The 22,928-nt window shown below is 33.0% G+C and overlaps 1 protein-coding gene across 1 annotated transcript in view; it reads right to left on the reverse strand.

Annotated features, from left to right (window-relative positions):
• Window positions 1–22,928, reverse strand: part of LOC143058019 (uncharacterized) — a 114,686-nt gene that overhangs the window by 78,446 nt on the left and 13,312 nt on the right. The window contains exons 8-24 of the mRNA XM_076231479.1: window positions 21,720–21,776; window positions 20,598–20,681; window positions 19,462–19,514; window positions 19,095–19,155; window positions 17,223–17,286; window positions 16,490–16,578; window positions 16,111–16,218; window positions 12,682–12,780; window positions 11,643–11,717; window positions 10,997–11,063; window positions 9,359–9,459; window positions 7,950–8,015; window positions 6,758–6,988; window positions 5,086–5,168; window positions 3,616–3,709; window positions 3,006–3,074; window positions 2,170–2,285 (exon numbers count right to left, since the gene is read on the reverse strand). Coding sequence (XP_076087594.1) covers window positions 2,170–2,285; window positions 3,006–3,074; window positions 3,616–3,709; window positions 5,086–5,168; window positions 6,758–6,988; window positions 7,950–8,015; window positions 9,359–9,459; window positions 10,997–11,063; window positions 11,643–11,717; window positions 12,682–12,780; window positions 16,111–16,218; window positions 16,490–16,578; window positions 17,223–17,286; window positions 19,095–19,155; window positions 19,462–19,514; window positions 20,598–20,681; window positions 21,720–21,776 — 1,517 coding nt within the window. The remainder of the gene's footprint in view (window positions 1–2,169; window positions 2,286–3,005; window positions 3,075–3,615; window positions 3,710–5,085; window positions 5,169–6,757; window positions 6,989–7,949; window positions 8,016–9,358; window positions 9,460–10,996; window positions 11,064–11,642; window positions 11,718–12,681; window positions 12,781–16,110; window positions 16,219–16,489; window positions 16,579–17,222; window positions 17,287–19,094; window positions 19,156–19,461; window positions 19,515–20,597; window positions 20,682–21,719; window positions 21,777–22,928) is intronic.

Genomic DNA, 22,928 nt, shown 5'->3' on the forward strand with positions numbered 1-22,928 from the left:
TTCCTTAAAATTACCAATTTAGTGGCAGCAACCCAACAATGGTTTGTTTGATTCATCTGAAAATTTCTGGGCTGATAGATCTTGACCTAATGAACATTTTTACCCCATGTCAGATTTGCTCTAAATGCTTCCGTTTTTGAGATATAATCCAAAAACTGCATTTGACCCCTATGTTCTATTTTAAGTAACGGCGGCCATGTTTTTTGACGGATCAAAAATCGAAGCACACACTTTGTGCAGGATAATCTAAGGAACAATCATTTTAAGTTTCATTCAAATCCATTCAGTAGTTTCAGACGGGAGAAGATGTTTGAAAAATTGTTAACGACGACGACGACGACGTCGACAACGACGACGGACGCCAAGTGATGAGAAAAGCTCACATGGCCTTTTAGGCCAGGTGAGCTAAAAATCAGTCGAAAAATGCATCTTTTCCCGATATGTCACAGTTTGACGTCGCGAAAATATCATTTTACGTTAGCAACGTCATTACCTCCCCTGTAACTGTATCGTATGCCCTTAAATCAGAGCTATTATAACCCTGTCGCTATTTTCGCAATAATAAAAATATCACAGCAATTTCTGGATTTACAATTTCTAACACTATACTTAACTACTAACCATCATTTAAACATTAAAGACATGCGTCTTACCTCTTAATCAAATGAATTAATCCTTGAAAACAATAGATTATTATATTTAAAATAAACAGTTCTATATTTTATATCTAAAAATTTCTTGAAATCCAAAAATATTATATTTTACAATAGATTATTTATTAACTGATTTCAAGAAGAAAACCAGTCTTCTCAGTCTATTCTTAAACTAAATATCAAACTTTTTTTTTTAAACTACACCTTGCTTTTACAAGCAATAAATGCTATAAAAATTATTCTTGTAATTTGAATAAAATATTAAAACAAATATATACATTTATTAGTTCACTATCAATTAAGACTGTAATGTATCCCCACCCAACCCACATTCCTAAACAAGAAGTACTAGTAATACAGGGAGTTTAAATTTACCATGCAAATCTCATCAACTATTTCAAATTCAAAACAAGAATTTGTCCCAAGTACACAGATGCCCCACTCACACTATCATTTTCTATGTTCAGTGGACCGTGAAATTGGGGTAAAAACTCTAATTTGGCATTAAAATTAGAAAGATCATATCATAGGAAACAAGTGTACTAAGTTGTAAGTTGATTGGACTTCATTAAAAACAACCTCGACCAAAACTTTAAGCTGAAGCGGGACAAATGAACAGACGAACGAACGAATGGACGGACGGACGAATGAACAGACGGACGAACAGACCCATAGACCAGAAAACATAATGCCCCTCTACTATCGTAGAAAATTACAAACGGCGTTGAACCATAAACATGATACACATTAATCTTAAATACAATATCCCTAAAAGGATATCTCAGGTATGAAAGGTTCTTATGATAAAACATCAAAAGTTAAAGCAGTTACATTGTATAACAACAGCAGTTTAGGGATTGCTGCAGTAATTAAAATCAACAAAAAAACATATTTCAGTACCTTTTTTCTACAATATATTTGAACCAAGTGTAGTTCTGACATTTCATATCAAAATAACATATATAAATCTATCGATTACAATTAGATATTTAAACTGATTGATCGTTTTGACTGATAGGTGTCCGTCAATCACTTTATCTGATTTTACCAACAAAGAAACATTTAAATGCATGTTATCTGATATCGTGATCAGTTGTTTACTAATACATTTCAATTATACCATGTGCTATGATGTACATGAAGTAACTGTAACTTTACGTATTAAGAAAAATGTAGAATACTTTTGTCTGACATGGATCATAAGAATACTGAAAAATATGAAAATTTTTAGTGCTTTTATTATAATTTTGTGATTGAGGAATATTGGAAAAATATTAAATTTAGTAATTGTGATTTCTGGAAATGCTGAACACAAATAAATCTATCAAAATCTAAAATGTAACTTATTTTTATTTTTGTAATTATGAATAACATCAAACACATTTTTGAATTTATCATATACGTTGTGCAAGCTTAAGGTATTTACGAAATTAAGTTTTGCTAAAATTGAGGATGGAAGCTGCAAATACTTGATTTGATGAGCTAAATTAACAGTCTTGACTGTCTTAGAACTCACCAGATATGGTTTTGAAACCCTATCAGTATATCTCCTCTTATGTTGGCAAAACACAGGCCATGCATAGGTTCACCAAACCCCATCTCACGGATCAACTGGTTGTGACGATTCCAAATCTGTACAATAACAAATCATTTATATACTAAGGTATGTGTAAAGATAAATTGTAGATCAGAAATCAGAAATATATAAAATAAACATTAAGATTGGGGAAACTTGGAAAAAAATAAAACAGGATTTTTTTTAGTACTGTAACCCAACTTATTTTCTCGGATATTTTATTTTGCTTTCAGTTCATACCAGCCCATTTGAGGCTTATTATTTATTTGATTGATGTAGTTAAATGAGGAAAGTTTTACATATTTGAGATGATTTATATTCGCATTATTATTCTATTCATGAATATCATGAAATTAAATCGCCGCAAAATTGAGCTGTTTACTGTAAATGAATCTTACAATAAAATAGATAGTATTTTGACATGCTTTTTTCTCTAATCACAATGGTCAAAATTTCTAAACACAATGAGTTTCAATTGTAATAGTTTTCTGAACACCATGACTGAACTGAGTTTCCATTATAATAATATCTACAAAAAATTGTATGACGTCCATTATCACTGTACTAGTATACATATTTTTTAGGGGCCAGCTGAAGGACACCTACGGGTGCGGGAATTCTCGCTACATTGAAGACCCATTGGTGGCCTTCGGCTGTTGTCTGCTCTATGGTCAGGTTGTTGTCGCTTTGACAAATTCCCAATTTCCTTTCTCAATTTTATTATCAATGACAAAATACCCTATCTTTACTTATTCCACCATCTCTCAATGACTTACCTTAATATAACCATCTTCACTAGCAGTAGCAAACAATCCCAGTAGAGGACATTTATCAATAGCAGTTATCTAAGAATAAAAAGAACTCTTTCAATGTGTTTTATCTACGAAACTTTTAATCTTTTATCTACAAACATGAATGTTGAAAAAAGGGAAACAAGAATGTGTCCATAGTACATGGATGCCCCACTCACACTATTACTTTCTATGTTCAGTGGACAATGAAAGTGGGGTGATACAAGAATGTGTCCCTAGTACACGGATGCCCCATCCACACTATAATTTTTTATGTTCAATGGACCCTGAAATTGGGGTAAAAAATCTAATTTGGCATTTAAATTAAAAAGATCATAACATAGGGAACAGGTGTACTAAGTTTCAATTTGATTGGACTTTATCAAAAACTACCTCGACCAAAAACTTTCACTAAAAGCTTTAACCTGAAGCGGGACGGACAGACGGTACAACAAATGAACGGACACACAGACCAGAAAACATAATGCCCATAAATGGGGCATAAAAATTTTCCTTCCTTTGTTTTGGTGTGTTGTGTTTTGTAGAATTCATAAAGATGTTCAGAGTGGCCTTTAACATGATAATATATACTAACATGTTCTGTGTGATCTTCGTCCTGTGTGTGTTGAAGTGTTGTGATCTGTATTTCTTTACTTTCCTGTCCATCCAATCTATACATGTGTAACTTTCTGTTAAACAAATTATATGTAGGTTAAATAACAGAAAAAAATCACATGTGGGCATAAAAAAGTTTGGACACCAGCGGGAATCATAGTAGAACAAATGATTGTCGCTTATATAATTTTCTCTGGTTGATCGATTTTTTTTTTAATTCAATGTATGAAGTATACATTGATAAATGTATTATTGTCAATGTTGTTTTAGTTTAAACATATTTATTTAAACATATTTATTTATAGTGGATTGGGAAACAAGTTTTGCAACTTATATTAATCCCTTTCCACTTTGCGGGTGCGAGTGCTGTCTTGTAGCGGCATTAGCCTGCTCTTTTTCAAAATCTACAAGGGTGTCTTTAACATGCAGATATAGCTCTGTCTTAACACGGGTCAGCCATTTATCGTCCCCTTCTGACGGACTATCATCGTTTCCTCAAGACCATACTCGCAAATGGTGTCAAGGGAGAGCCGAAAATTCAGTCCCTGAAATTTTCATCCCAGACAGGAATCGAACCAGGAACCTTTGTGTTAGTAGTCCAATGCACAAACCACTACACCACGGCTCTCACAATGTTGTTTTATGAATGCAATTATTTTTTATTTTTAAATATATGAAATATATATCATGTATATATCACATTCATAAATTTTTAACAATTTTATATAAAATTTGAATAAAATATAGGTTATAATTAAATGAATTAAAAATTTTGTGTTACTATCATCATGATCATTAAAGTGAATAAAAATGTCAAAAGTTGTTAATAAAATTGAATTTGTTGAACAGTGCTAACTTTAAAGAATCTGTTTATCAGGTACGTTTAAGGGGGTAGACTTTGGTTCAGGGAGATAACTCTTTAAATCAGTTAAGCGTTTGTAAAAGTCAAGTTCATCAATGTATTTTAAGCATTCACCTGAAACAGATTGAAAATAATCTATGTAACCTAGAAGCTTAGAATATATTTTTGAAAATGCTTGACACAAACGTACTGATGATTTTAAGAGTTATTTCCCTTAACCTAGGTCTACCTCCTTAAGTGGTGTTTACTGGTTTGTTTACAGTGCATCATTACTGGTACTCATCATTTGTTGACAGTCCGTCTGTTATGTAAGCAAACATGATTTTTATTGCTATTACTGTTTCAAATATCAACCGTTTAATGATGAAATATATCAACAAGTAATTAATTGTTTATTCCATTCCATTTTTCTAATTCTTTTAAATGGTTGATTAAATGCAGAGACAAACACAACTTTAGGTGCGTCATTTCTGGTTCCTCAGGGATAATACTTACCCCTTGTCTGAATCATCAGATGTGGACACACTTATTGTGTTCTCATACATACATATGTGTTCTGGCATCTACACATCACTACATAATACTTACCCTTTGTCTGAATCATCAGATGTGGACACACTTATTGTGTTCTCATACATACATATGTGTTCTGGCATCCCAACACATGGTATCTAGAAAGATAAAAAAATCAATAGACCACTTTGGAGTTTGTCCGTCACCGGAGAAAACTCTTCAATTATGTGCACCTTTATGACGTCATTTACCAGATAGAGGGGACAACCTGTATCCCTGCAATATAAACGTTTATCAAGCGTCTTAGTGATTGTCATTGTGTAGGATAAACTAGAAACAATATTTGTTCTGTAGGTACTTAATAATAATTTCCTAATGAATGCAGTGCTGAAAGACAATTATGAGAATTCAATTAGGGCTATTCCAGAAAAAAAATGTATGGAGGGGTTGGAAGGCAGTTTTTGTCAGCACCCACCACCCAGACAATTGTAATTGAGAATAATAGTGCATTATAGTGTGAAAAGTTGCTCTGATACCCATCACCCATGTATTATTAATATAATGTGCCTTCCAACCCCCCCCCCCCCCCATACATTTTTTTCTGGAATAGCCCTTAGCAGAATAAATGGTGCAATATATAGCTTTATAGTTTTCCAATCACTTGCTCAACATTAGAACGGAAGTGATGACATGATCCCCCTAAACGCACCAATGATGTTCACTAAAACAAAAGTTTTTGACGGAAATGCATCGAACTCAAAAGTTGTCTATTCGGTTGTTTATTTTTTTAGTATTTCAAGAAAATTCTGCACCTGGAGGCGGCTTCAGCTGGCCCTTTAACAAAAAGTGTACCAGTTCACTGAAAAATGACATCATACTTAATTGAAAAAAAAGTCATTTACCAATTAAATCTTTTACTTTTGTAAAAATTTTAACAGGAATAATGCAGGAGTTATATCTGCTGACCCAGTCAATAACAAGAATGTGTCCATAGTACATGGATGCCCCACTCACACTATCATTTTCCATGTTCAGTGGACCGTGAAATTAGGATAAAAACTTTAATTTGGCATTAAAATTGGAAAGATCATATCATAGGAAACATGTGTACTAAGTTTCAAGTAGATTGAACTTCATCAAAAACTACCTTGACCAAAAACTTTAACCTGAAGCAGGACAGACGAACGAATAAACGATAGAATGAACGAACGAACGGAAGAACAGACCAGAAAACATAATGCCCCTCTACTATTGTAGGTGGAGCATAAAAATCATCATTTGAAATTAGCTGTGGATATTCCAATTTTGATTACATTAGGGTACAAGCTGATAATTGGCTCTTTCAGCAAGATGAAAATCATAGATTTGTGACCAAATTTTATCCTTCCAAATGTTCAGACCCAGTGGGAGAGTCAATCACTGGGAGGGACGAAATTATTAGGGTGCGACCAGATTGGAACTTGTGATAATGTATTTTATCTGAATTCTGTAAATTCAAAAATTATTAAAACAAGAATGGACAAAAATGCAAGGACAATTATTGTGATTTTTAAGAAAATCTGCATACAAATACTGTGGATTCGTTTTAATTCTTTGGATACCAAATTTGATACGTTTCATGGATACAGGTGAACCACAAATTCAATTGTTCAATAAATTACAAATTTTCTATAGTCTTTGTATGCCATACAGTGGCAAAACCATGAATTTACATTACATTATCCAGATGTCTGGCATGCATTCATACCTTTATCAAAAGCTGTATAAAAATACTATCAAACAATTCATTAGCTTTAACACCAATCTCCCAGATTTTGATGAAAAGATCGTCACCACCGGTTGCCAATTTCCTATTGGTCTCAAGTAGTTTGAAACCGGTCATACCAATATCGGTAGCACCTTCCATACAGGTGATGGTACCTACATGGGCTTGGACATTTTTAATCATCACACACTGTTCAGCTTCCAATAAACAAATCTGAAAAGTGAAGAAAGCATTTAGGTCAGAAACAAGAATTTTATTATCTTCTGCTTTTCGAAATATTTTACAATGGATTCATTAATATTCTTTGGATACCAATTTTCATGGATTATGTGGGTAAAGGTAATCCAGAAATTCAAATGTTCAACGAAATACAAATTTTCTAAAGGAATGCGTGCAGTCTGTGCCAAAACAACGAAATTAAATATTCAAGAAAATGCAAGTTATTCTCAAACCTCAAAAATTGGTACCCACGAAAATTAATGAATACACAGTACTATTCAAATATCAATCATATTCAAGCTAAAAAATCTATTTTGTTAAAATTTTAACAAAAAAATGGATTTTTCTTTCCCTTTAATGATTCTTAAAACATAGAGACCCATTGATAAAGTGAAAGACAAAAAAAATTTAATTAAATACTCTAAAATTTGGAAATAAATGTGTGCAATCAGCATGCGATTCCTTGATCACTGGCAAAAATGTAAAGTCTACTTAATGCATTTGCAGAAATTTTATTGCGGAAAATAACTACTTAAATCATACAGGCAAATTTTCATTTTCCTGAAACTGATTATGTCATCGTCTTTGCATCAACTAAACACATCACAATATTTTTTTAAATTACAGTTATTATTTTTCCTTATTTTAGTTTGTAATTTTCCTTGAAAATCATGAGCATTTTTACATTACAGCTAATTTCCTAATGCATGTAGAGCAAGACTTTAGTTAGCATGCTTGCTTTGGTTGTATATTGTACAATTGTAAGTGGGATAATATCCAAACAAATTTAAATATAATGTATACAGGTTTATATATGCCTATATATATTATTGGAAGATGTCAATCTTAATTACAAAGCTTGGGTAAACGTTTTTACAAACAAAATAAGCAAGCCAACCAAAGTTTTTCTCTACAAGCATTAGGAAATTTGTTTCTAAAAACATTTCTACATTACCTGACCATTACGCATCCCTCCTAGAATAACTGTATCTGTGACCATGACCTCTTCCTTCTCATAAGCCTGTCATAAACATTAATAATGATCAATTAGATAATTTCAATTAACATATATTCATTTCTAAATAAATACAATGTTATAAAAGGACATATTTCAGGACCAGTACAACTTGATGCCCCCTTAATTTGAACATAACTTATTGTGTGTGGTAATAAACATTGTGTATAAGTTTCATATCATTTGGTTCATTGTGTATAAGTTTCATATCATTTGGTTCATTGTGTATAAGTTTCATATCATTTGGTTCATTGTGTATAAGTTCCATATCATTTGGTTCATTGTGTATAAGTTTCATATCATTTGGTTCATTGTGTATAAGTTCCATATCATTTGGTTCATTGTGTATAAGTTCCATATCATTTGGTTCATTGTGTATAAGTTTCATATCATTTGGTTCATTGTGTATAAGTTTCATATCATTTGGTTCATTGTGTATAAGTTTCATTGTGTATAAGTTTCATTGTGTATAAGTTTCATATCATTTGGTTCATTGTGTATAAGTTTCATATCATTTGGTTCATTGTGTATAAGTTTCATTGTGTATAAGTTTCATATCATTTGGTTCATTGTGTATAAGTTTCATTGTGTATAAGTTTCATATCATTTGGTTCGCCAAACTGAAGTAAAGAAACAATTTTGAGATATTTGTACAGACAAACAATGGTATCAATTAATGCCCCACTCGCCTAGCAGCAGAGGCATAAAAATTTCCATAGTATATGGTCACCAATGGATAGTTGTCTAATTGGAATTCACTACTACATCATGGTTTTTTCATGTTAATGTATCATCATATTAAATATCAATTTGATATACATGTACATTGTACATAGAAGTCAAAAGGAGAAAAAATGAGATATAATAATTATCAACAAGAATGTGTCCTCAGTACACGAATGCCCCACTCGCACTATCATTTTCTATGTTCATTGGACCGTGAAATTGGAGTTATATCTCTAATTTGGCATTAAAATTAGAAAGATCATATCATAGGGTACATGTGTACCAAGTTTGAAGTCGATTGGACTTCAACTTCATCAAAAACTACCTTGACCAAAAACTTTAACTTGAAGCGGGACAGACGGACGAACGGACGGACAGACGGACGGACGCACAGACCAGAAAACATAATGCCCCTCTACTATCGTAGGTGGGGCATAAAAAATTAAGTTTGAAATAAGAATATTGTTCATTTCTACCCAATTAAAACTTTATAATCAGTTCACTACTGCCATACTATTTTTTTCACAGTATCATTTTCTTGAATTTTTTTTTTGTTAATGAAACTTTTAAGATTTATATTTCTCAAAAGTATTTCTAGCATCAGATTATTATAAGCTACTTACAAGAGTTAACTGAACAATCTGTAAGACTTCTTCATCCGTTGTTTGTGGGATCCATACTTCTACTGCTCTACAGGGGTTGGTATCACAATTAAATAACAACACTGAAAATAACAACAAAATTTTCTTTTCAATGTACATTTAACTGTGGATTCATTTTAATTCAGGGAATAAAATAGGGTAATGATTTCAATTCATAAACAATTTAAATAAAAGAAAAAAAAACTACATTTATATGATTAGAGATAAATTTTAAATTGGAGGATAAAAGCAATATTGAAACAGTGTATGGAATTTTTTTTTGCTACAATGTGTCCTATATATTGTATATGTCACTTATCTCCCTTTAAAATTAAACGCTACATTCTATAAAAGTCTGCCCCCAAGTCAGGAGACACCAATATAGCTGTTGATGTTTGTTGCTGCATACCATATATTTTAGTTTATAATTTTTTATCGCTATTTTGTGCATTTTTCCTTTGATCTTTTTTTGTGAAAATTTTCATATCATGCTACTCGCTTGAGATGGAAAAATTATCGCTAGAAACTAAGGAGTCACGTGGCGTTGCTAATGAAATTGACACGAAATTGACAACGTCGTAATAGGTAAAATAGCGATAAACAGATTATCATTGGTCATCTCAACTCGATTGCTTTTCTCGCTTTCGCCGTACCGGCTCAAGGTCAATTGGTCTGCAGTGGAGAGTTGTCTCATTGGAAATCATACTAAATCTTCTAATTTTTATAATGAATTCGTTAAGTTCCACCAGTTGTTTGCAGTGTGATCTGTAATTACATACTGTGAATTCATTTATTTTCGTGGGTATCAATTTTCCTGGATTGGTGAAAACTTGCATATTTGTGGATATTTGATTTTGTGGTTTTGCAAATCTTTGTACAAAGTCTAATGAAAATGGGTTATTCGTTGAAAGGAGTAGGTCCGGTAAGGACCGATTTTGGCCTTAAATTTCAGTTTCATCTGACGAAAGATTTTGACCACTTTTTAAATACTTAAGTGTCTATTTCATATGATGCAATTAATTTAAGTGAGAGATTTTAACGTATTTAGTCATTAAAAACGATCCGATTCAGGCTCAAATATGAGAAATCTACCAAATATGCGAAAAAATGTCACTTTTCAGATGGTTTTTGTCAAAAACGAAAATGGCCGCATCCGTGTTCATCCTCAATCTTTATATATGTTATGTATTATCATCAAATACAACTTCCATTTCAATATTTTGGATGAACACGAATGTGGCCACTTTCGTTTTACACGGAAACCGTCTAAAATTGAACTAAAATGCTGGAATTGTGAAGATTTCAGTAATTTAGCATGAATTAATGGTGCTAGTTCTCAATATATGTGCATTGTATTGTCAAAAAGAGCCCATATTCATGTAGCAGAACCTTTCTACTATCCAATAAATGACTAAAAGATTACATTTTAACAATTTTGTAAAACTGCTATATTTTGGGGCCAAAAAGGGGTCTTACTGCACCTACTCCTTTGTGTTTCAATTGTATCCATGAAACCCACAAAAATTGGTATCCAACGAAAAATAATGAATTCACAGTCTGCTCAAAAAAAGCTTTTTTCATGATCAAATTTTACATAGTAAAAACTGAACCTTCTCATACCTTCTCCATTCTGTAATACTGAGTGAAGTCTGTTATTCTCTCGACTGTAAGCAAAGCATGACAGTACCTGAAATTAAACAGATTAGTGATCAAACAGAAAGGATAACTATTTGATCATCTTAATCATACCAACAATCGTAGGTCCAAAAAAAAAGTGAAAATAATTCTACATGTAGAACTGTCTGTGTAACTCAATAAAATACCTCCTCTCTTCTACTATTTGTTAGATAAAAGTTATTCTAAGTTAAGGATGTTTGCTTGTCATGTTTTGGAATTTTTTGCTCTTTTGGTTCTTTGAATAATCCCCTATCAATATATACTAGTGTTTAGAAAAGCTTGTTATTTTGAAACTGAGTAGCGAACCTCCTTAAGTAGAATGATTAAAAACAATTCAACATGCAAAAATGTCTGCGTTATTCCATCAAAATGTATGTGGGTCGGAAGGAAGACTTTCAAAATCACCTTTTTATTTGATTATGCATAATGGTAGATGCATACTGAAACTGAGTTGAAAATAAATTATGTGCTGTACAAAAATAATTCTACATGTAGAACTGAGTCTTTGTGGCTCAACAAAATATCACCTTGCTTCAAATTTTGTTTAGCCCCAATAAGAATAAACTTTTGTGATTCATTACATACATACCTGGAAAGTTGGCATTGGATAGATAATAGTCAGTGTTGCCCCGGTAACAGGAGAAAACAATCTTACAGAGCCATCCTGTAAAATTTTAAAAAGTATAATCATTTTCATTGGTACCAAATATTGTGGATAACGGGAAACTTGCATGTTTTGGGGCATCTATTTTTATGGTTTTGCCGAATTCTACATACAAACAGAAAATTCATTGTTTGCTGAACATTTGATTTTGTGGTTCATTTGTAACCAAGAAATAAAAAAAAATGGTATTCAACGAATAATAATGAGCCAACAGAAGTTATTTTACTTATGCCTATATACTATGTTTATTGCAAATGAAATGTCTGTCTGTAGTAAAGAACCTACAGATTAATTAAATACAGTTCATTTTCAGATGTTTTATTTTCAATAGGATGACCATCTTAGGGACGACATCAAAAGTTTAATGAAGGATAAAAAACTTAATTCACATAGTTTTTTCACTGACCCCCACACCCCCCTCTTAACTTAATTTGGGAAAAATTGATTGACCAATAGGGATATATGTAAAATCGATTTTAGATTAACAAAACTTGCAGCAATGTTGACCCCCCACCCCCAAACTATTTGATTTAAGTTTTTTATCCTACATCGATCTTTTGATGTCGTCCCTTACTGACACACAAAGTTTCTCATTTTTTAATGGTACATAAATGTTTTTAACTTTGATTATTCATTCAAAGTTATACATGGATAAATTTGCTTTTTCAAAAAGCTCAACAATTTTTCAAAACAAAAATGTGCATAAAAATAACTTCTCATTGTGCAATTATATTTAAACAATTGGGGCTGTTCAGAAATATAATACCAGGAAAAATGGCAAGCACTTTCTTAAACACAAACCGCCCATAAAATAAAATTTCACTTTACTTTTTTTACATTCTAACAAAAAATGCTTGGGAAAACTACGAACAATTAATTAATTTGGGCGCCATCCCTTCCTCCATGAGCGCTAAACTTATCATCTAAGAACATGCTTAAATTGTATAACTTTGCACATTCTTACCTCAGTAGAAGCAATGATCCTGCTAGGATGACCTTTGACTCCTGAACTTAGCTGTAACTTGTAAACAGATGATTCTACTGGAGCAAAGAGGTTATAAAACTGTAAAAAGAGAGAATAAATGTTAGTCTAACATGACGTCCTTCAAACGCTTTAAGTACACACCTGTGGCTATCGCTCAGGGTAAAATATTTGGCATAAAGGGCCAACCTGTGGTAAAATTACAATATATTCATCGTCCTAAAGGGGCAACCCGTGGTAAAATCACGATATATTCATCGGCTTAAAGGGACAACCCGTTGTAAAATCATGATATATTCATTGGCTTAAAGGGACAATATATTCATCGGCTTAAAGGGACAACCCGTGGTAAAATCACGATTATATTCATTGGCTTAAAGGGGCAACCCGTGGTAAAATCACAATATATTCATTGGATTAAAGGGGCATCCTGTAGTAAAATCACAATATATTCATCGGCTTAAAGGAACAACCCGTGGTAAAATCATGATATATTCAAGCCCTCATGAATTATTTCTTAAGGAGGTAGACCTAGGTTCAGGGAAATAACTCTTAAAATCATCAGTACGTTTGTGTCAACCATTTTCAAAAACATATTCTAAGCTTCTAGGTTACATAGATTATTTTCAATCTGTTTCAGGTAAATGCTTAAAATATATTGGTGAACTTGACTTATACAAACGCTTGACTGATTTAAAGAGTTATCTCCCTTAACCTAGGTCTACCTCCTTAACTTCATACATTATTTGGCTTTTAACTTTTTTGATAAATATTGGAGCGCCTGAATGAGCATGATTATGCTAAAAAGTTATATGAAGGCAAGGCCTGGGATTTCAGTCTTTACTCAGTAATATGAGTACGAAATTTGTGCTCAAACCACCAAATCCAGTATTTTGTTGGTTTATTACTGACTCTTGAGTACAATAATCATGCACTAAATGTTTAAGACCACAAGGCTACTTTCCAATTTTCTCAGAATAATCAATTTCTGTATATATCCTATTAGTTATTATTTACAAACTGATTTTCAGTTTGATATTATAAACTGGTCCTCGATTGATCAAACATGACCTGAATTAGACAATAGATTCGAGTCTGGTCTTGTGATTTGAATGAAACTATTTCTCTGACATCTCTCACCTGATTAAGACTGTAGATTTTGTTCTGGTTTCTTGTCTGACAGTAGAAATCTCACCTGATTAAGACTAGATTTTGATCTGGTTTTCTGTCTGACAGTAAAATCTCACCTGGTTAAGACTAGATTTTGATCTGGTTTTCTGTCTGACAGTAAAATCTCACCTGGTTAAGACTAGATTTTGTTCTGGTTTCTTGTCTGACAGTAAAATCTCACCTGGTTAAGACTAGATTTTGTTCTGGTTTCTTGTCGGACAGTAGAAATCTCACCTGATTAAGACTGTAGATTTTGTTCTGGTTTCTTGTCTGACAGTAAAATCTCACCTGATTAAGACTAGATTTTGTTCTGGTTTCTTGTCGGACAGTAGAAATCTCACCTGATTAAGACTGTAGATTTTGTTCTGGTTTCTTGTCTGACAGTAAAATCTCACCTGATTAAGACTAGATTTTGTTCTGGTTTCTTGTCTGACAGTAAAATCTCACCTGGTTAAGACTAGATTTTGTTCTGGTTTCTTGTCGGACAGTAGAAATCTCACCTGATTAAGACTGTAGATTTTGTTCTGGTTTCTTGTCTGACAGTAAAATCTCACCTGATTAAGACTAGATTTTGTTCTGGTTTCTTGTCGGACAGTAGAAATCTCACCTGATTAAGACTGTAGATTTTGTTCTGGTTTCTTGTCTGACAGTAAAATCTCACCTGATTAAGACTAGATTTTGATCTGGTTTTCTGTCTGACAGTAAAATCTCACCTGGTTAAGACTAGATTTTGTTCTGGTTTCTTGTCTGACAGTAAAATCTCACCTGGTTAAGACTAGATTTTGTTCTGGTTTCTTGTCGGACAGTAGAAATCTCACCTGATTAAGACTGTAGATTTTGTTCTGGTTTCTTGTCTGACAGTAAAATCTCACCTGATTAAGACTAGATTTTGTTCTGGTTTCTTGTCGGACAGTAGAAATCTCACCTGATTAAGACTGTAGATTTTGTTCTGGTTTCTTGTCTGACAGTAAAATCTCACCTGATTAAGACTAGATTTTGATCTGGTTTTCTGTCTGACAGTAAAATCTCACCTGGTTAAGACTAGATTTTGTTCTGGTTTCTTGTCTGACAGTAAAATCTCACCTGGTTAAGACTAGATTTTGTTCTGGACTGTAGATTTTGTTCTGGTTTCTTGTCTGACAGTAGAAATCTCACCTGATTAAGACTGTAGATTTTGTTATGGTTTCTTGTCTGACTGTAGAAATCTCACCCGATTAAGACCGTAGATTTTGTTCTGGTTTCTTGTCTGACAGTAAAAATCTCACCTGATTAAGACTGTAAATTTTGTTTTGGTTTCTTGTCTGACTGTAGAAATCTCACCTGATTAAGACTGTAGATTTTGTTCTGGTTTCTTGTCTGACAGTAGAAATCTCACCTGATTAAGACTGTAGATTTTGTTCTGGTTTCTTGTCTGACTGTAGAAATCTCACCTGATTAAGACTATAGATTTTGTTCTGGTTTCTTGTCTGACAGTAGAAATCTCACCTGATTAAGACTAGATTTTGATCTGGTTTTCTGTCTGACAGTAGAAATCTCACCTGATTAAGACTGTAGATGTTGTTCTGGTTTCTTGTCTGACAGTAGAAATCTCACCTGATTAAGACTAGAATTTGTTCTGGTTTCTTGTCTGACAGTAGAAATCTCACCTGATTAAGACTAGATTTTGATCTGGTTTTCTGTCTGACAGTAGAAATCTCACCTGATTAAGACTGTAGATTTTGATCTGGTTTTCTGTCTGACAGTAGAAATCTCACCTGATTAAGACTGTAGATGTTGTTCTGGTTTCTTGTCTGACAGTAGAAATCTCACCTGATTAAGACTAGATTTTGATCTGGTTTTCTGTCTGACAGTAGAAATCTCACCTGATTAAGACTGTAGATGTTGTTCTGGTTTCTTGTCTGACAGTAGAAATCTCACCTGATTAAGACTAGAATTTGTTCTGGTTTCTTGTCTGACAGTAGAAATCTCACCTGATTAAGACTAGATTTTGTTCTGGTTTTCTGTCTGACAGTAGAAATCTCACCTGATTAAGACTGTAGATTTTGTTCTGGTTTTCTGTCTGACAGTAGAAATCTCACCTGATTAAGACTAGATTTTGATCTGGTTTTCTGTCTGACAGTAAAAATCTCACCTGATTAAGACTGTATATTTTGATCTGGTTTTCTGTCTGACAGTAGAAATCTCACTTGATTAAGACTGTAGATTTTGATCTGGTTTTCTGTCTGACAGTAGAAATCTCACCTGATTAAGACTGTAGATTTTGATCTGGTTTTCTGTCTGACAATAGAATTCTTCATCACCAATTAGTTTCATGCTGTATATCTTGTCTCCTAGATCTAATCTCATGAACTACAACAAACATAAACAAATTATAGTCTGTCAAGTCCAATTTCATTATTCTAATTTTTGAGCAAGGAAGATCTGTCACTTGATAAGGAAGAATTGTGGATGTATGAATGGATAAACAAATTTGAAGACTCAATGGTCATTGTACAAGCCCATTATCTAAGTAGGTGGTGTAACCAGGCAATAAAAAACTTTTCAGGTGATTTAATTATTTAACCAATCACAAGATTCCTTGGACAATAATATGATTAATACACTGTATTACTATTTTTACCTTTGAGAAATTATCCATTCTCCATATTTGTACACTACCATCTAACGAGGAAGAGAACAACAAAGGGTCGGTCTTGTGGGTCTGCAGTGCTGAAAATATAAAACAAAAATCGAGAATATTACCAAGAATTTTTATCATAGAGTACACAGGAAAGCAGAACTCCTTTTGAGATTTTCAAAGATACATATATGCATCCATTCTCAATCTTTAAGTATGCTCTAAATATTTATTGAAAACGGTATAACCCTGATCATAAAGAACAGAAACAGTTTCAGCTCTCAGTTTCAAAATAATTAACTTTTCAAAACACAAGTTTATATTGATAGGGGATTAATAAAGGAATCAAAAGAGCAAAAAATAATATACAGGTCAATGTGCTTGTTTTCGAAATATCAGTCATTAAAATTTTGGCATGAAAATGTTCTTTCTTGACTTTTCATAGCATTATCATTGACAAGTTTAAGTTCTCAAAAACTATTAAAAAATAATTAAAATTTCATAAGACTTTTACAGATAGCTTATCATTATACATGTAAAAGATTTATAAAAAGAAAAATGGGGGTCAATGGGCAATTTTTTAAAGGCAATCAAATGGATAAAACCAGAGGATTCCGAAAATCTGACCAAAATCCCAAAACATTACAAGCCAACATCCTTAATACAAAGACCAGAAACACAAGAATTTTTGACATCATACTGTTCAGTACCCTTTTAAATGGCTTATATAGTTTACCTGTTATGACATCATGGTGCCCATAAAACACATGCACCTGAGTAAATACAACAGCATTCCAGACCTGTGAAGAGAAAAACTTGAATTAATTCACTTCTTAAAAAAAACTATGATAAACATTATAAGGTCTTTGCATCGGAACTAAACACATGCATTTCTTTAAAAAAACCGTTGTTAGCATGACACAGGTTATGTTCTTCTCATATATGTTATGATTGTATGATACTAAACCACTAAGGGGAAGAATTGTGCCTGATATACATATGATGAAGACATAATCTTTCAATCAGTTTAATTGAAGTCTGGAGCTGGCATGTCAGTTCAACTGCTAGTAGTCTGTTGTTATTTATGTATCATTGTCATTTTGTTTATTTTCTTTGGTTAAATCTTCTGACATCAGACTCGGACTTCTCTTGAACTGAATTTTAATGTGCGTATTGTTATGCGTTTACTTTTCTACATTGGCAAGAGGAATAAGAGGAGGGTTGAGATCTCATAATCATGTTTAACCCTGCCACATGTTTGCGCCTATCCAAAGCCAGGAGCCTCTAGCCTTTGTTAGTCTTGTATTATTTTTAATTTTAGTTTCTTGTGTACAATTTTGGGTTTAGTATGGCATTCATTATCACTGAACTAGTATATATATTTGTTTTCGGGGGTCAGCTGAAGGACGCCTCCGGGTGCAGGAATTTCTCGCTGCATTGAAAACCTGTTGGTGACCTTCTGCTGTTGTTTGTTCTATGGTCGGGTTGTTGTCTCTTTGACACATTCCCCATTTCCATTCTCAATTTTATATGTAGTGGAAAAACAAAATAGAAATTATTATAAAAATCAGTTTCATATGTTTGAAATTCTGCTGTAGAAAACTCATCAGTTCTTGTTGCATTCCTATACATGTACATGTTTAAAGTGTTTTAATATGTAAAAAACAAGAATGTGTTCTAAGTACACGTTTGCCCCATCCCCACTATCATTTTCCAAAAACTTTAACCTGAAGCGGGACAGACGGACAAATAGACAGACAAATAGACAGACGAACAGACGTACAGACCAGAAAACATATGCTCATAAATGGGGGCATTAAAACTATGGTTTGAGTCAGTATATGTGTGCTTTAATGCCATTTTAGCTCCTTCTAATGCCTGTTTTGAGGTATTCATTTGATTAATACAGAATTTTATGAGTCTGGTCACGGCGTTTCAGAGGAAATGTTAAGTAAATCAGTATAAAGCTGGCACGTCGGCAAATCATCAATAAATTTTCTTTTTTTGGTAAAAAGACAATGTATTCATGTGTCTTACAACACTGACAACCTTTACAGGTCTTATGATTATGACTGAAAATAATTATCTGACACAATATCCCTAATGCACCTCCAATTGAGGAACACAAAGGTTGTGTAAACAAAAAATCTCTGTGTAGTGATATTGGACATGTTTCAATTTTTAACAAGTGACTGAGCTTAACCATTTGTGTTGATCTGGAAAGTATAGGTCCTTAGAATAAATGTGTAAAAACTATGGAGTTATTATACTGTTATATGTATTCAAAGTATTAAATTTTCAAAGAAATTATTGTGTGAAAAAAAGGACTTTTTACCATGAAGAGCCCCATCACGAAAGGATTTTCGGGGTATGCTAATTTACGGAAAAATGAATTACACTTCGTATCCTGAAAATTTAACCACATATGTAAAAATGTCTCAGCTTCGAAACAAGCCATCATACATATACAAGTTTACGTTATGGGCTGAGCAACAGAAGACAACATTACCATTAAAGCCTATGGAGAAACAATTGTGCATATTGCCCCATCTGTCCATCTTTCTTTTAAAGTAAACGGAAAGTGGTACAAAGGGTAGATAACTCTTACCTTGATGGCTCCATCGCCTCCTCCAGTGATGAAATATTCTCTGTCTTTATAGAAACAACAGCTAAATGTAATGAAACAAAAATTATTTCACGATTGAAAATAGGTATGACAAGATCAGTGTTATATACACACTTTTTTTTGTTTATTGTCTTTTCTCTTATGTATTTTTATTCTTTATTAGTTCTCGGACTGTGACCATTTTTTTTGCAACAGGTGTTCCTAGATGTTCCTTTCATAATTTAGAGGTGCAGATTTTTTTTATCAATAGTCTACTGGTTCAAAAGTATGTAAAGGGTACTTAGAGGTCAATTTTTCTGAATTTGGAAAATTTGAATACATTTACTTTGTAGAGAAAAGTTGTACATACCATCTTAAAGAATTCCCATGTCTGTTCTCCAAGTGATGGGTCTGCCTCATTGTCTGAAGTGAAAATGAAAATCATATTTGATCTACATAAGATTAAGAGATTTACATAAATCTGCATAAAAAGGGGAAAATATGAACTTTAAGAAATGACCGACTTACGATAAAAAAAAAATCAAATCTCTAAATGAGTTAACCATTTTCAACATATAAATCAAAAGGTATAGGTCCTATAACAACAACACTTTAATAAATGCTCCAGTAATTTATTGAGATCAACATGTTTCAGTCATCAGGATACAAAACAATACATAAAATAATGTACAAAATTGGGTTGAGAAAATTAAAACGTCACAATGTTGCTATGGTGAGTAACATTATGAATTGAAAGAAACCCTGAAAGTAAGTATATAGGGAAGTATGAAATGAAATGGAATGAAATGTCAGTTGTGTTCTGTGTAAACTTTGTGTTCAAATAACATCTTTATTTCCAAATATAGACAACATTTTACTAGCAATTCCGTACCATTTCAACTGGCTTCCCTTGGCCAGAGGTACTACTCCCAATCGCGTCAGGAATGCTGTAAAGTGTTTGACCACCAAAAGTATAGGGAAAATTAAATAAAATATCACTAGACTATGCTGAATCAAAATTATAACTACAATTTTAATATTATTCTGTCAGACAATAAAAGATCTACAATTAATTAAATACCTTTTTAAAGATTTTCTAAAAAGAGGGACGAAAGATACCAAAGGGACAGTCAAACTCATAAATCTAAAACAAACTGACAACGCCATGGCTAAAAATGAAAAAGACAAACAGAAAAACAAAAGTACACATGACACAACATAGAAAACTAAAGAATAAACAACACGAACCCCACCAAAAACTAGGGGTGATCTCAGGTGCTCCGGAAGGGTAAGCAGATCCTGCTCCACATGTGGCACCCGTCGTGTTGCTTATATGATTACAAATCCGGTAAATAGTCTAATTCGGTAGGTCACATTCATGAAAGGGAAGGGGATTGTAGTTACGACGTAAGGAACATATCCGATATCATTTGTGAAACGGTTAACAGTCTCAATTTGCAATAAATGCTTTACCTTTAGGAAGCAGTAATTTCTATATAAATATACCTCATAGTTTACAACATATATTCCTTCATAAGTGACGGCCATTAACTGTTTATTCCTTGTATCCACTTTGATGTCAATTACCCACTATAAAATAAAAACATAACATTTAAAAAGATAAAAGATATGGCAAGTCCCACAATAAAAGTTCAATTTTCACGTCATACATTTTATATGGTTAATTTGTCAGTTTCCTGCCTCAGTTCTGTGTTTTTTTCTGGGTACTTTGGTTAACTCTGCCAATAAAACTGACTGTCTTACATGAAATTATCCATATGATGTAGAATATGACATTGACGGTTGACCCTTTCAAAGAAACCACCAGCATGTACACACAACCATGCTGCAATGCTTTAGACACCATTGATCTAGAGACTTCATGATTTACATGTATAAAGCTTTTAAATGTTAAAAAAAAAAAGATCCCTATCTACCTACCCACCTGCTGATAGTGTGGGTCGGCAATGCCAAACAAACAATTTTTAAAGGGTGGCCTAATGCAAAAAGAAATGACCAAATATCAAACAGTAAGTATCTGTCATATCCGTTTTCTTTTTGAGGTGGTACCTAACACTACAGGGAGATAACTCTGTAAGATCAGCTTAATGTTTAAACATGTTGTATTGTCAAAAACTCCAAGGAAAATTCAAAACGGAAAGTCCTTAATCAAATGGCAAAATCAAATGATAAAATACATCAAAGGAATGGACAACAACTGTCATATTCCTGACTTGGTACAGACATTTTCGAATGTAGGAAATGGTGGATTGAACCTTGGTTAAACCTCTCACTTGTATGATTTTCCTAAAACAAATGTGAAGACTAGTAAGAAAGTAGGAGTATTAGGACAAATCTTGCAGAATGTAGCATACTATGGATTCATTTATTTTTCATGGGTATCAATTTTCGTGGATTGATTTTGTTGTTTTGCCAATGCAATCTCTGCACACAAAACTTATAGAAATTTTGTCATTCGCTGAACATTTGTACATTATTTTATTTATGGTTCACCTGCACCCATGAAACCCATGAAAATTGGTATCCAATGAATAATAATGAATCCTCTGTATACACATGCCCCTAAATGCCACATCCAGAGGTAAACTTATTGATCATTTTACTCACCTCATCATTTTGTAAATCTGTGTTAAAGATGTCTCCAGGTTCAGCTTTGGCTGAATGCTAAAAATAGACAGAGAAAGGAATGTTATGCTTTCATAAAAATATATTACAATATGTTTAAACTAAAATATACCATAGTGCAAACAATAGATACTATTTGATGAGCAATAATTAATACATTCTTCATAAAAATATTTTTTATGCAGCTCATTCAAAAAGAGACCCTAAGTAAACCCATGTCAGCTGCGGATTTGATGACCAAATAAATCAGCTGCATGATAGCCTGTTGTCTTGTGTATAGAGTTTTATGCAATAATCAAAAATAGTTTTTTAAATATGGCACGACATGTGAACCCCACCCCCTTTTTACAAAAACTCAACAACTCTAAAATAAAATTTTGAATCATCACCAAAAAGTATACAGATCTTTAGATTATTATAACTAAGAAGTGTGTAAAGTTTTAAGCCATAATCATATATCGTTTTTGAGATACAACACGACACATGTGAAAACAAGAATGTGTCCACAGTACACGGATGCCCCACTCGCACTATCATTTTCTATGTTCAGTGGACCGTGAAATTGGAATAAATTCTCTAATTTGGCATTAAAATTAGAATGATGTTATCAAAGGGAACATGTATACTAAGTTTCAAGTTGATTGGACTTCTACTTTATCAAAAACTACCGTGACCAAAAACTTTAACCTGAAATTTGCACTATCATTTTCTATGTTCAGTGAACCGTATAATTGGGGTGAAAACTATAATTTGGCATTTAAATTAGAAAGATCATATCATAGGGCACATGTATACTAAGTTTCAAGTTGATTGGACTTCAACTTCATCAAAAACTACCTTGACCAAAAACTTTAACCTGAAATTTGCACTATCATTTTCTATGTTCAGTGAACCGTAAAATTGGGGTCAAACTATAATTTTGCATTTAAATTAGAAAGATCATATCATAGGGCACATGTATACTAACTTTCAAGTTGATTGGACTTCAACTTCATCAAAAACTACCTTGACCAAAAACTTTAACCTGAAGCGGGACAGACGGACGAACGAACGAACGAACAGACAGACAGACAGACGGACGGACGGATGCACAGACCAGAAAACATAATGCCCCTCTACTATCGTAGGTGGGGCATAATAAAAACACCCCTCTATTTTAGTTACAAAGTCCTGTAATTCAAAAGGTTTTAA

This window comes from Mytilus galloprovincialis, chromosome 14, assembly GCF_965363235.1.
Source record: "Mytilus galloprovincialis chromosome 14, xbMytGall1.hap1.1, whole genome shotgun sequence".
Lineage (NCBI taxonomy): Eukaryota > Metazoa > Mollusca > Bivalvia > Mytilida > Mytilidae > Mytilus > Mytilus galloprovincialis.